This window comes from Coregonus lavaretus (genome assembly GCF_964263955.1).
Source record: "Coregonus lavaretus genome assembly, chromosome: 1".
In the NCBI taxonomy this organism is placed as follows: domain Eukaryota; kingdom Metazoa; phylum Chordata; class Actinopteri; order Salmoniformes; family Salmonidae; genus Coregonus; species Coregonus lavaretus.
This window is the reverse complement of record NC_139988.1, coordinates 73,179,402-73,193,286: the sequence shown is the minus strand read 5'-3', so window position 1 is coordinate 73,193,286 and position 13,885 is coordinate 73,179,402. Positions and strand designations below refer to the sequence as shown.

General features: G+C 42.9%; 1 protein-coding gene across 2 annotated transcripts in view; it reads right to left on the bottom strand.

Moving 5' to 3' along the window:
• The window catches only part of LOC311128172 (ataxin-2-like protein), a 45,622-nt gene extending 32,764 nt beyond the window's left edge, over window positions 1-12,858 (bottom strand). For both annotated transcript variants that reach the window (XM_084160163.1, XM_084160164.1), the window contains exons 1-2: window positions 12,036-12,858; window positions 1,043-1,082 (exon numbers count right to left, since the gene is read on the bottom strand). In XM_084160163.1, coding sequence (XP_084016289.1) covers window positions 1,043-1,082; window positions 12,036-12,151 — 156 coding nt within the window. In that variant the 5' untranslated portion in view covers window positions 12,152-12,858. The remainder of the gene's footprint in view (window positions 1-1,042; window positions 1,083-12,035) is intronic.
• Between the last annotated feature and the right edge of the window lie 1,027 nt (window positions 12,859-13,885).

The window sequence follows — 13,885 nt, the reverse complement described above, 5'->3', positions numbered from 1 at the left end:
AACCACTACTAAAGGACACCAATAAGAAGAAGAGACCTGCTTGGGCCAAGAAACACGAGCAATGGACATTAGACCAGTGGAAATTTGTCCTTTGGTCTGGAGTCCAAATTGGAGACTTTTGGTTGCAACCGCTGTGTCTTTGTGAGACGCGTGTGGGTGAACAGATGATCTCTGCATGTGTATTTCCCACCGTAAAGTATGGAGGAGGAGGTGTTATGGTGTGGGGGTGCTTTGCTGGTGACACTGTGATTTATTTAGAATTCAAGGCACACTTAACCAGCATGGCTACCACATCATTCTGCAGCGATACGCCATCCCATCTGGTTTGGGCTTAGTGGGACTATCATTTGTTTTTCAACAGGACAATGACCCAACACACCTCCAGGCTGTGTCAGGGCTATTTTACCAAGAAGGAGAGTGATGGAGTGCTGCATCAGATGACCTGGCCTCCACAATCCCCCGACCTCAACCCAATTGAAATGGTTTGGGATGAGTCGGACGGCAGAGTGAAGGAAAAGCAGCCAACAAGTGCTCAGCATATGTGGGAACTCCTTCAAGACTGTTGGAAAAGCATTCCTCATGAAGCTGGTTGAGAGAATGCCAAGAGTGTGCAAAGCTGTCATCAAGGCAAAGGGTGGCTATTTGAAGAATCTCAAATATAAAATACATTTTGCTTTGTTTAACGCTTTTTTTGTTACTATGTGTTATTTCATAGTTTTTAAGTCTTCACTATTATTCTGCAATGTAGAAAATAGTAAAAATAAAGAAAAACCTTTGAATGAGTAGGTGTCCAAACTTTTGACTGGTACTGTATGTGATCTTCAAATATCGAAGGACAAAAAATTACACCGCTTCACGTTTAAAACTGAGAACAGATGTTAATTGCGTGCCTATTTCTTAACTGATATAATACAACAGCTGAAGACATAACATACAAAAGTATTGAAAGGGGATGCATTTTAAAACGGAACTTGGGGGTAATAATTATGTAGGTCTATGGGGCTTTGGATTTGTTGTTCTACAACCTTTCAGTCATACTCACAGGAGAGGACAGGAAAGGTGGCTTCACAGAGGTTCGACTCCTGGGGGGAAAACGAGTACAATGGGGTTAGAACAGATTTGACATTGAACAAAAATGCAACGGTCCTTTCAGTATATGAAAGGCTGGTCCTACTATATACATTGCTATGACATTAGCACACCTAATGCAAACCACAAAAATGAGGAAAGTCACATTTCTAAATGTACTCCTACAAAAGGTATGCACTTGACAAAACTGTGAATGTAGAACTTGCTTGTTTAGCATTAAAATTGCAATACAAAGCAAAGGTTTGGTGACTAAACCAACCAGCTAACGTTAGACAACTTATTTCCTGACAAACCTAGCATGACAATTGGAAAATAGCGAGATAACCTTGTATACCTTTTCATCGGACAATCTCTGAATGAATTTATGACTCAGCGCTTGCTTTATTAGCAAAAAGTATGCAGTTAAAAATGATTTATTTTAGCTTCACTAAAAAAAAAATGCTTAGAGTCAACGCCCTCCTCCTCGGAAACAAAGTGAGTGGTTGGCAGAACGTTCAATATCCCATATTCTCCCGCCTTATTTGCTCAACAAAGCTTTCAAATTAAACTTTTTATCGTCTATTTGCCAAAACCCGGCCAGTCTTGATATGCAAACTCGGATTGGCTAGTATGTATGAAAGACCGTTCCCGCCACCCCCCAAAACAAATCTGACTAGGAGTTATGAGATAGCAAGTCATAATTATGAGATAGCAAGTCATAATTATGAGATAGCAAGTTATACTAATGGGATACTAAGCCATTATTATGAGATGGTAAGTAGAGCCCGACCAATATATTTGGCCGATATTATTTTTTCACATTTATATTATTTTTTATTCAACACATAAAGCGGCGATATTATATACATAGAATAAACAAATGTATACATCTGCTCATTCCTGGTCATTTTTATGATTTTTTCAACGGTTGTCTGAAGAGGGCGCTCTACGAGCTACTCATTGAACATCATATAGCTCGTAAGTCACGATGAGAGAGTGGACATTGTGGTTTGACGGTGAGTAGCTTGCAACAGCCAGCGTACTTGAATAAGTAAATAATCAAAAATACACATCACCAAGAAAGCAGCCCTGTCCTCATCACATTCTCAATTAGGAAGAATGGCGGAGGTGGTGATGGCTGCCATTTTACGGGCTCCAAACCAATTGTGCTATTGTGTGTGTTTTCTTGCATTGTTTGTAAATTATTTTGTACATAATGTTGATGCTACCGTCTCTTATGACCAAAAAGAGCTTCTGGATATCAGAACAGTGATTACTCACCTCGAACTGGACAAAGATTGTTTCTTTAATGAGTCGACGCAAAGGACATTATGTTGCTCCTGGACAAGGCCCAAATCCCCGTCATTCATATGAAGAAAATAAGGAAATATAGGGGGCGCAGATCAGTGTGCTTTGTGAGAATTAGTCGGCGGTAACCCGCCACTATCATCCGTTCTATTGGCCAACGTGCAATCACTGGAGAATAAACTGGATGAGCTCCATTCGAGACTATCCTACCAACGGGACATTCAAAACTGTAACATCTTATGTTTCACCGAGTCGTGGCTGAACGACGACACAGATAAGGACAGGACAGAACAGCTACGTCAGGTAAGACGGGGGTGGGGGTGTGTGTCTGTTTGTCAATAACAGCTGGTGCGCGATGTCTAATATTAAGGTAGTCTTGAGTTATTGCTCACCTGAGGTAGAGTACCTCATGATAAGCTGTAGACCACACTATCTACCAAGAGAGTTTTAATCTATATTTCTCGTAGCTGTCTATTTACCACCACAAACCGACGCTGGCACTAAGACCGCACTCAACTAGCTGTATAAGGCCATAAGCAAACAAGAAAATGCTCATCCAGAAGCGGCGCTCCTAGTGGCCGGGGACTTTAATGCAGACAAACTTAAATCCGTTTCACCTCATTTCTACCAGTATGTCACATGTTCAACCAGAGGAAAACAAAACTCTAGACCAACTTTACTCCACACACAGAGATGCATACAAAGCTCTCCCTCGCCCTCCATTTGGCAAATCTGACCATAATTCTATCCTCCTGATTCCGGCTTACAAGCAAAAACTAAAGCAGGACGTACCAGTGACTCGCTCAATACAGAAGTGGTCTGATGAAGCGGATGCTACAGGACTGTTTTGTAGCACAGACTGGTATATGTTCCGGGATTCATCCAATGGCATTGAGGAGTATACCACCTCAGTCACCGGCTTCATCAATAAGTGCATCGACGACGTCGTCCCCACAGTGACCGTACGTACATATCCCAACCAGAAGCCATGGATTACAGGCAACATCTGCACTGAGCTAAAGGCTAGAGCTAGCGATTTCAAGGAGTGGGACACTAATCCGGATGCTTATAAGAAATCTGCTATGCTCTCAGACGAACCATCAAACAGGCAAAGCGTCAATACAAGACAAAGATTGAATCCTACTACACCAGCTCTGATGCTCGTCGGATGTGGCAGGGCTTGCAAACTATTACAGACTACAAAGGGAAACCCAGCCGCGAGCTGCCCAGTGACGCGAGCCTACCAGATGGGCTAAATGCCTTTTATGCTAGCTTCAAGGCAAGCAACACTGAAGCATGCATGAGAGCACCAGCTGTTCCGGACGACTGTGTGATCACGCTCTCCATAGCCGATGTGAGCAAGACCTTTAAACAGGTCAGCATTCACAAGGCTGCGGGGCCAGACGGATTACCAGAACGTGTACTCAAGAGTATGCGAGGACCAACTGGCAAGTGTCTTCACTGACATTTTCAACCTATACCTGACCGAGTCTGTAATACCTACATGTTTCAAGCACACCACCATAGTCCCTGTGCCCAAGAAAGGGAAGGTAACCTGCCTAAATGACTACCGCCCTGTAGCACTCACGTCGGTAGCCATGAAGTGCTTTGAAAGGCTGGTCATGGCTCACATAAACACCATCATCCCGGAAACCCTAGACCCACTCCAATTCGCATACCGCCCCAACAGATCCACAGATGACGCAATCTCAAATCGCACTTCACACTGCCCTTTCCCACCTGAACAAAAGGAACACCTAATGTGAGAATGCTGTTCATTGACTACAGCTCAGCGTTCAACACCACAGTTCCCACAAAGCTCATCACTAAGCTAAGAACCCTGGGACTAAACACCTCCCTCTGCAACTGGATCCTGGACTTCCTGACGGGCAACCCCCAGGTGGTAAGGGTAGGCAACAACACATCTGCCATGCTGATCCTCAACACAGGGGCCCCTCAGGGGTGCGTGCTTAGTCCCCTCCTGTACTCCCTGTTCACCCACAACTGCGTGGCCAAGCACGACTCCAACACAATCATAAAGTTTGCTGGCAACACAACATGATCACCGACAATGATGAGACAACCTATAGGGAGGACGTCAGACACCTGGCAGTGTGGTGCCAGGACAACAACTTCACCCCTCAACGTGAGCAAGACAAAGGAGATGATTGTGAACTACAGGAAAAGGAGGGCTGAACACGCCCCAATTCACATCGACAGGGCTGTCGTGGAGCAGGTCGAGAGTTATGTTCCTTGGTGTCCACATCACCAACAATAGATTATGGTCCAACCACACCAAGAAAGTCGTGAAGAGGACACGACAACGCCTCAGGAGACCGAAAAGATTTGGCATGGGTCACCAGCTCCTCAAAAAGTTCTACAGCTGCACCATCGAGATTATCCTGACCGGTTGCATCACCGCCTGGTATGAAAACTGCTCGGAATTCTGACCGTAAGGCGCTACAGAGAGTAGTGCGTACGGCCCAATACAACACTGGAGCCTCGTTTCCTGCCATCCAGGACCTATATACTAGGCGGTATCAGAGGAAGACCCAAAAAATAGTCAAAGACCCCAGTCACCAAAGTCATAGACTGTTCTCTCTGCTACCGCAAGGCAAGCGGTACCGGAGCACCCAGTCTAGGTCCAAAAGGCTCCTTAAGAGCTTCTACCCCCAAGCCATAAGACTGCTGATCAATTAATAAAATGGCCACCTGGACTATTTGCATTAAGCCCCCCCCTTTGTTTTTACACTGCTGCTACTTGCTGTTCATTATCTATGCAGTCACTTTCAACCTACCTACATGTACAAATTACCTCGATTAACCTGTACCCCCTCACATTGACTCGGTACCTGTACCCCCTGTATATAGCCTCATTACTGTCATTTTATTGTGCTACTTTTTTATGTAAAAATAAAGAAAAACCCTTGTCAGGATCGAGGGAAAGATGAACGGAGCAAAGTACAGAGAGATCCTTGACAAACAGGTGCTGTTAGATTACAATATTATTTTTCTGCCTGTTTGGAACAGTGTAAACACTAAATAAATTATAAGAAATACCAGTCTGTTCTAGTGATTTTTTTTTATAAAGCCTTTATTACAGCATAGCAAAGATTAAAAACAGCCAAATCTGTGATATTGCTTTATCCGACATTTTGCTATTGCATGAGGCTTGGTGCTCACGGAACCAGTAGACTATTAAACAAACACTCAAACAGGCAACTGAAGGAAGATCTGTCTTATTTCTGTAGATATGGATGATTTATAAAGGCAGGCACATTTAACAGTTACGCTATTGATTATAGAACTAATTAGGTTGGGATTTATGCTCTCTCCTCAATTTTCTTTGACAATTAGGCTAAGCCTTATTCGCACGGGACTAGTATTACTAGAAAACGTTGGTTATGTAATTATTACCCCAGAATGTCTGTTAATCCATAGGCCGATAAGGACAGGATTAGTTTTTTCCCCCAAACTGCCCCCTGTAATTTTATAAATTGACAGTTATGATGGAAGCCTGGATGTTTTTTTCTAGGCGTGAAGATATTTCAACAAGTCCAGGTGATAACAGGGCTACACTGATAACTAGAGCTTGATTCCCAAGATTCTAAACCATGCAAAACCATCTTTAGTATAGTGTTGCCATAATATTCGAATTGAGGAAGTGTGCTCATAATCATTAGGATATTTTAGCGATCCACAGTAGACGTCCTAAATGCCCCCCAGCCTTCAGATGTGTGCTAAACTTGCACTTGAGATGCGTTTTAAGGCTATGGATGCGAAAGTGAATTTATCATTTCCAAACGTTTAGGTCAGTTGTATGCTGCTTTGCGATCTATTGACAGCAATGGTTACATTAAATAGGCGCAATGTTTTGCTGATGCATTTGGCAATATTCAATTCATATGCAAAAGCATTCACTGTGAAAGATGATACATGTAGGCCCTTCATATATAGGCTATGCGCAGCACTTTGTTCAATTTATCAAATCAGTTATTGTTCTTGCTCAAACCGTGAGCAACATCTGTCAAACTCAGATATTTCTCTCAAAACACAGGGATGTTGATTCGCACGGGACTAGTATTATCAGAGGACTTTGGAGTTTGCCAAAAAAAAAGGTAGGTTATTCTGGCTAGAATTGTTACTCTCCTGCCATGTACAAAATTACTGACATGGCAGATTCGGACCGGACTAAAATCACAGATGTGGTGTTTTGTGCTTGTACACATAATTACATTACCCGACCACCCCCAATAAAAATAATCCTGTCCTAATAGGGTTTAAAGCAAGGGCTGTTTTCTCATCTCTGCTGCATCCGCCTCATTGTTCTCAATCCCAATATGCTGCTTAATTTTGCTACCATGCCCATAGCAACATAGGGAAAGGAGCCAAGATTGTTTCAGGACCGGGAACAGCAACCATATCCAGCGCGGGAGAAAGTTCATTTGTTATAAAATATTAGCAGATTTATTAGTGTTGCAACATTATTTTTACATAATATAACCATATACAATTTCAGTATAACATGTCTTAAGAGTGATGGACTGTGCCATCCCCGTGGCCTCCACAATGGATTAGTCCACTGAGACAGGCGCGAATTAGACAGGTGCCTTGTGCACCATGAAAAATGTGTTTTGCGACTGCTTGACTAAAGAAATCTCAGTCTACAACAGCCTATCGACCAAACAATCGACCAAATGGGGTCAGCCCTACTAGTTACAGTTTTGACTTAAACTGGCTTGAAGATCTATGGCAAGACTTGAAAATGGCTGTCTAGCAATGATCAACAACCAACTTGACAGAGCTTGAAGAATTCTTTAAAGAATAAATGTGCAAATATTGTACAATCCAGGTGTGCAAAGCTCTTAGAAACGTACCCAGAAAGACTCACAGCTGTAATCGCAGCCAAAGGTGATTCTATTCTAACATGTATTGACTTAGGGGTGTGAATACTTATGTAAATGAGATACATTACATAGCAAAAGTATGTGGACACCTGCTCGTCGAACATCTAATTCCAAAATCATTGGCATTAATATAGAGTTGGTCCCCCCCCTTTTCAGCTATAACAGCCTCCAATGTTCTGGAAAGGTTTTTCACTAGATGTTGGAACATTGCTGCGGGACTTGCTTCCATTCAGCCACAAGTGAGGTCGGGCACTGATGTTAGGCGATTAGGCCTGGCTCGCACTCAGCGTTCCAATTCATCCCAAAGGTGTTCGATGGGGTTGAGGTCAGGGCTCTGTGCAGGCCAGTCAAGTTCTTCCACACCATTTTTGTATGGAACTCGCTTTGTGCACAGGGGCATTGTCATGCTGAAACAGGAAAGGGCCTTCCCCAAACTGTTGCCACAAAGTTGGAAGCACTGAAACGTCTAGAATGTCATTGAATGCTGTAGCGTTAAGATTTCTCTTCACTGGCACTAAGGTGCCTAGCCCGAACCTTGATAAACAGCCCCAGACCATTATTTCTCCAACACCTAACTTTACAGTTGGCACTATGAATTCGGGCAGGTAGCGTTCTCCTGGCATCCGCCAAACCCAGATTCGTACATCGGACTGCCAGATGGTGAAACGTGATTCATCACTCCAGAGAATGCGTTTCTACTGCTCCAGAGTCCAATGGTGGCGAGCTTTACACCACTTCAGCCAACGCTTGACATTGTGCATGGTGATCGTAGGCTTGTGTGCGGCTGCTCGGCCATGGAAACCCATTTCATGAAGCTCCTGACGAACAGTTATTGTGCTGACATTACTTCCAGAGGCAGTTTGGAACTCAGTAGTGAGTGTTGCAACCGAGGACAGATGTATTTTACGCGCTACGCGCTTCAGCACTCGTTCTGTGAGCTTGTGTGGCCTACCACTTCGCGGCTGAGCCATTGTTCCTCCTAGACATTTCCACTTCACAATAACAACACTTACAGTTGACCGGGACAGCTCTAGCAGGGCAGAAATTTGACAAACTGACTTGTTGGAAAGGTGGCATCCTATGCAGTGCCACGTTGAAAGTCACTGAGCTCTTCAGTTCTACTGCCAATGTTTGTCTATGGCCATTGCTTGACTGTGTGATCGATTTTATACACCTGTCAGCAACGGGTGTGGCTGAAATAGCCAAATCCACTAATGTCAAGGGGTGTCCACATCCTTTTGGCCATGTAGTGTATTTCTGTATTTCAATTTCAATAAATTTGAAAACATTTCTAAAAACATGTTTTCACTTTGGCATTATGGGTTATTGTGTGTAGATGGGTGAGATATTTTTTTTTAAATTCATTTTGAATTCAGGCTGTAACGCAACAAAATGTGGAATAAGTCAATGGGTTTGAATACTTTCTGAAGGTACTGTAGTTGCTTTTTGGTGGTTTTCTTAAATGTTAATTTTAATATAATTTAGAGTATCTGTTAATAATTACATTGTTTACAAACAATGGACTAAAACAAGCTTATATGTTGGGTTCTGATGGGGTAAGACCATTGCTCATGAGGCATTTCTAAGTTACACATTCTTCAATATGAAAGCCTATGGAAGTCCGTTCCTGCCCACCCCCCAAAAACATTGATGTCACCAAGTGCAATATAACTTCAGCCTGTAAATTAGCCATTTAGAGTGAGTGATGAGCTCTACAGCAGTCTCACAACATCACTGGTTGAAAACTGTTTTCTGACCCTCCCAAAAGATTACATTTGTAGATAATTGGCCCTCTTTCTGAGACTCACCCACAAACAGGACCAAGCCTGGCCTGCTGAGAAGTGACAGACTCCATCCTAGCTGGAGGGGAGCTCTCATCTTACCTGTCAACATAGACAGGGCTCTAACTCCTCTGCAGGCCAGGTAGCAGGCTGTTAGCCAGCCCGCCAGCTTAGTGGAGTCTGCCACTAGCAGTCAGCTTAGTGCTCCCCATTGAGACCGTGTCTGTGCCTCGATCTAGGTTGGGAAAATCTAAACATGGCGGTGTTCGCCTTAGCAATCTCACTGGAATAAAGACCTCCTCCATCCCTGTCATTTTTTAACGAGACTGTGATAATACCTCAACTCAAAATAGGACTACTTAATGTTAGATCCCTCACTTCCAAGGCAGTCATAGTCAATGAACTAATCACTGATCATAAACTTGATGTGATTGGCTTGACTGAAACATGGCTTAAGCCCGATGAGTTAAATGAGGCCTCTCCACCTGGTTACACTAGTGACCATATCCCCCAGCACATCCCTCAAAAGGCAGAGGTGTTACTAACATTTGTGAGAGCAAATTTATATTTATAAAAACAACAGCTTTTTCATTTTTTGAGGTTCTAGTCATGAAATCTATGCAGGCCTCCTGGGCAATATACAGCGTTCCTCACTGAGTTCAATGAATTCCTATTGCATCTTATAGTCATGGCAGATAAGGCACATTTTTGGTGACTTCAATATTCACATGGAGAAGTCCACAGACCCACTCAAAGGCTTTCGCAACCATCATCGACTCAGTGGGTTTTATCCAACAAAGCAAGGTATAGGCACACGTGATGACGGTTTTAAAGTAAAGATTCACCCATTTTGAATGTTATATTGTTTTTGTGCATCTCTGAGCGATGTTCTATCAATTCCCTGGGTCATTTCATGTTTATCTGAGCTATTGCTGTTCAAGCAGGCAGAAATTTGGCCGGTATGCCATAGCATTGCGATAAAGCCGCTCTCACTACGCTGAAAGTTAATAGGAATACGACTTTTAGATCGCGAAAACGTATATCATACATGTCAGATTTAAATACTTGCCTATGTCATAACGCAGGAGGTTGTCTTCTCTTGAATGAGCCATTTATCATATTTTTGTGATATTCCTACCTCGAGAAATGTTTAATTTAACAGAGGGTCTAACAGATTTCCACAATGATTTTCCCATGTTGCTACCAACCCTATTATAACGACAATATGAAACATTTGTTCACAAAAAATATTGTTCTCACATATTAGTGTTACGTAAAACTGTAAATTATAGGAATTACATTTACGTCATTTAGCAGACGCTCTTATCCAGAGCGACTTATTATAGGAATGAGTGGTTTTGGGTGGAATTTTCCTTTAAGGCGGTACATATTTACATTGGCGTACATTTAAAATCGATGGTAATGCCTGCCTCCTGAATCCAAGCGTTTGACATGGGAGGAGGGGACCAATAACTTTATCAATGTACCAGCTACAGTCATTTTTCATACTTAGGTCACCCTACTTTCAACTGGTTTTATCCAAATATCATCCAATTTGATGAAAAACATGATTTTCACTGTTCAGGACCTTTAATATACAGCTATTGCAGGGTTCTCCCCAAAGAATGAAAGAGGGGCGCTGCACCACCTTGTGGACTGGCTGCGCCATTATGTAAATACATAAATGAAGTAAATGTAAATACAATTGTTTTTATTTGTCACCATTTAAGACCAGGCACCACACCCTAATACAATATTTTTTGGGCTGTAGATTGCAGGAAATGGCAGTTAAAGGTGTTTAAAAATGCCTAAATCTATGACTTACAGTACTCTCTCATAATTATGACTTACTATTATAGTAAGTCAGATTTGTTTGGGAGGGGTGGCAGGAACGGGCTTCCATACTTCAAGAAACAATAGCTATACTGTATAAAAATGTGATGTACCAACACCAGATTGCCCTTTTAATGGATTTAATTGAATTAATGAATTAAATCTGATGTCAAGCAGATGTCAAACATGCACCAACTCACATCAACAAAACTCTCCAATCCATTAATACGGCACAATAACTCTCGCGCGTACACACTGTGTGATTGACTATAGGATATCCATAAGGTTATCCTTGAAAGTTGAGGCGGGCCTGATGCAAAGTGTTGTGATACAGCATGTGATACAGATCGCCTAAACGTATCTCATAATAACAACTTACTGACTCACAATTACGACTTACTATCTCACAATAACGACTTACTATTTCACAACTATCTCATAACTCCATCTGCGGACCGCAGTTACTACATGCCATTGAGGCTGCTAGCTATCTACTTCCCTTGGCGTAACGTTAACAGAGCTGCCTGAAAGCAGTGTTCGGCAGGCGGGGGCGAAAGACACTGGGAGAATCTCAATTTCATACTCTGTGTCCTCTCTCCTCAACTCCTTCTCAAAACCCATTGGAGGAGAAGGTCAGAGAGGAGGGACCTCTGGCTTTCTCATCCAATGGGTTTTGAGAAAGAAGCGAGGTGAAAGGACAGAGGATGCGAGGAGTAGGCAATTGAGATTCTCTCATAGTGCACCGGTGTCCCCTAGCTAACTAGCAGCCTCTTTCGGTGGGGTTTTCGGCGGGTGGCATCCAACCTTATTGGTGCACTATCTCCACCTACTGTGCTGGAGTGTGGGCCAGCGACACTGCTAGCAGACTCAATGGCAGTGGGCGTGGCATGTTGTGGGCGTGGCATGTAGTAACCACTTATCTGCTTATAGATTACGTTATCTTTTTTTGGTGCCTTGAAATAGCTTCAATAAGTATTTATTGTCAATCACCCGCAATCTATTTTCATAGGCCCATCAACGAAATCCCATTTCCCACGACATGCCCACTTTAACAAGCTACACATGCTTTGACCGGTAGGCCTTGAAGCCATGAGAAAATGCTCAGCCTTTCCTATCTGGACGTCCTAATTTCACTCACCTCCCAACCTGTGCTCTGTTGTTGATCCCACTGGCCGTGGACGACATACTGGTGGGGCCCGGAGTCCCGTTGGAGGTTTTTCGCCCGCCGGAGCTGGGCTGTTGTTGTTTCAACATGGCCAAGCAGCAAGCTTATAAAACTAAATATTATTCCAGTCAAATAATTGGAGATAACCTAAAAACACACTTCGATACAGCTACAACGGGAAATGACTTTACGTAGCAGGTTTTGAGAATTAACGTAGAAGGAAAAGGTTTAGGGTTAGCGAAAATGCTCTCATAACCTGCTACGGATAGTCACTTCCGGACGTAACTGTATCGAAGTGGTGTGCTTTTAGGGAGTCCCAAATAATTCGCCGACTGGCCAACGTTTAGCTAGCAATCAAAACAATACCGTTAGCCTGTATTAACCTCAATGACTGAGAACAGCTATGCTAGCTAACGCTAATAGCAATTGGCCTCGCAAACGGGAAAGCTATTGCAAGGTGGCTCGCAATTAAAATATACCTTGATTTCGGATTGTATTCTCTGGCTGGCTACTTTGCTGTTTCGTATCGATTTATTCGCTAAGTAGCAACAATGTTTAAACACGAGATCGTGGTTTAGGCTTCTACTGATCCTAGCTAGCTGGCAGTCTCTTCGGACATTCGCATGGTAGCTTCCCTGTCTGGATTACTTGCTTCTTTAGGTAGACTTGAAGTATTCTTCTTGAAGGTTAAACCTTAGAATACCAGTTATGATGCTAGTATACTTGTTTTGGGATGAAAACCCGCGGTCGGTCACCACCTCTCGAGGTAAGTTTCACTCGATCAACCGCGCGCTGCTCAGTGGTCATCACAGGCACCGCTGTGAAGCAGCCAAGAATAACTAAGTAGTTCCGGGTCAGGTTTTTTTGGAATCCTTCAGAATAAGAGTTCCGTCCTGTATAGTTTGTAAATGAATAATTAAGGTGAAAATGATGCACAATTATCGATATATTTTCTACTAGTTATCATACAATGAGTAAAAGTATTTCTATGAGATAAGTGATTTAAAAAAAAAGGGGCAGTGGCGATTTTAGCTTGTAAATCTTGGTGGGGCAAAAAAACAAAAACGTGGGATGCATGCCAGCAAAGCCACTACACTACACAACACAACACAACACAATACATGAATTGCACTATAACAGTGACAAACGGTGTCCACAAACTGTTAGTGCCTACGTAAAGCTGTCCCAACAGCAGTCCCAACATCTTACCACTGCTACACCTGGCTATCAGCAGAGCCTTGTCTGGCCGTGAAACAGTTAATTCAGCCTCATTTACTGCCTTTAAAAAAACATTGCTGATATGGCTGACTTGCTTAAATAAATGTGGTTTCTAATGACAATGGAGATGTACGAACTATGGCATAAGGGGACGACAAGCGGATTAAAGCCAATCCGTAATTTCGATTAAGACATTAATGAGCGAGCTAGGACGGACGTAGTCAATATAACTATTTGTTTAGCACTTTTAAAATGTACAGCGACAGAATTCAGAACATGTGCCGTTCTTACAGTGTTCTCCCTGTACACCAAGTCAGAACCGTAGGATAAATAAAGGGGGCATATAAGCAGACAATGAAAGCTCTTACAATATTCGATGATTACATTTCTCTAAAACAGGTTATAGGCTACATGTGCACCACCAAGTCAGAACAGTAGGCTAAGTTCTGAGGGGGAAAGGAACCAAATTATTAGGCGAAGGCACATGGGCTACTAATAGCTTAGTACACAACATACACATCTGCCACGCTGATCCTCAACACGGGAGCCCCTCAGGGGTGCGTGCTCAGTCCCCTCCTATACTCCCTGTTCACCCATGACTGCAT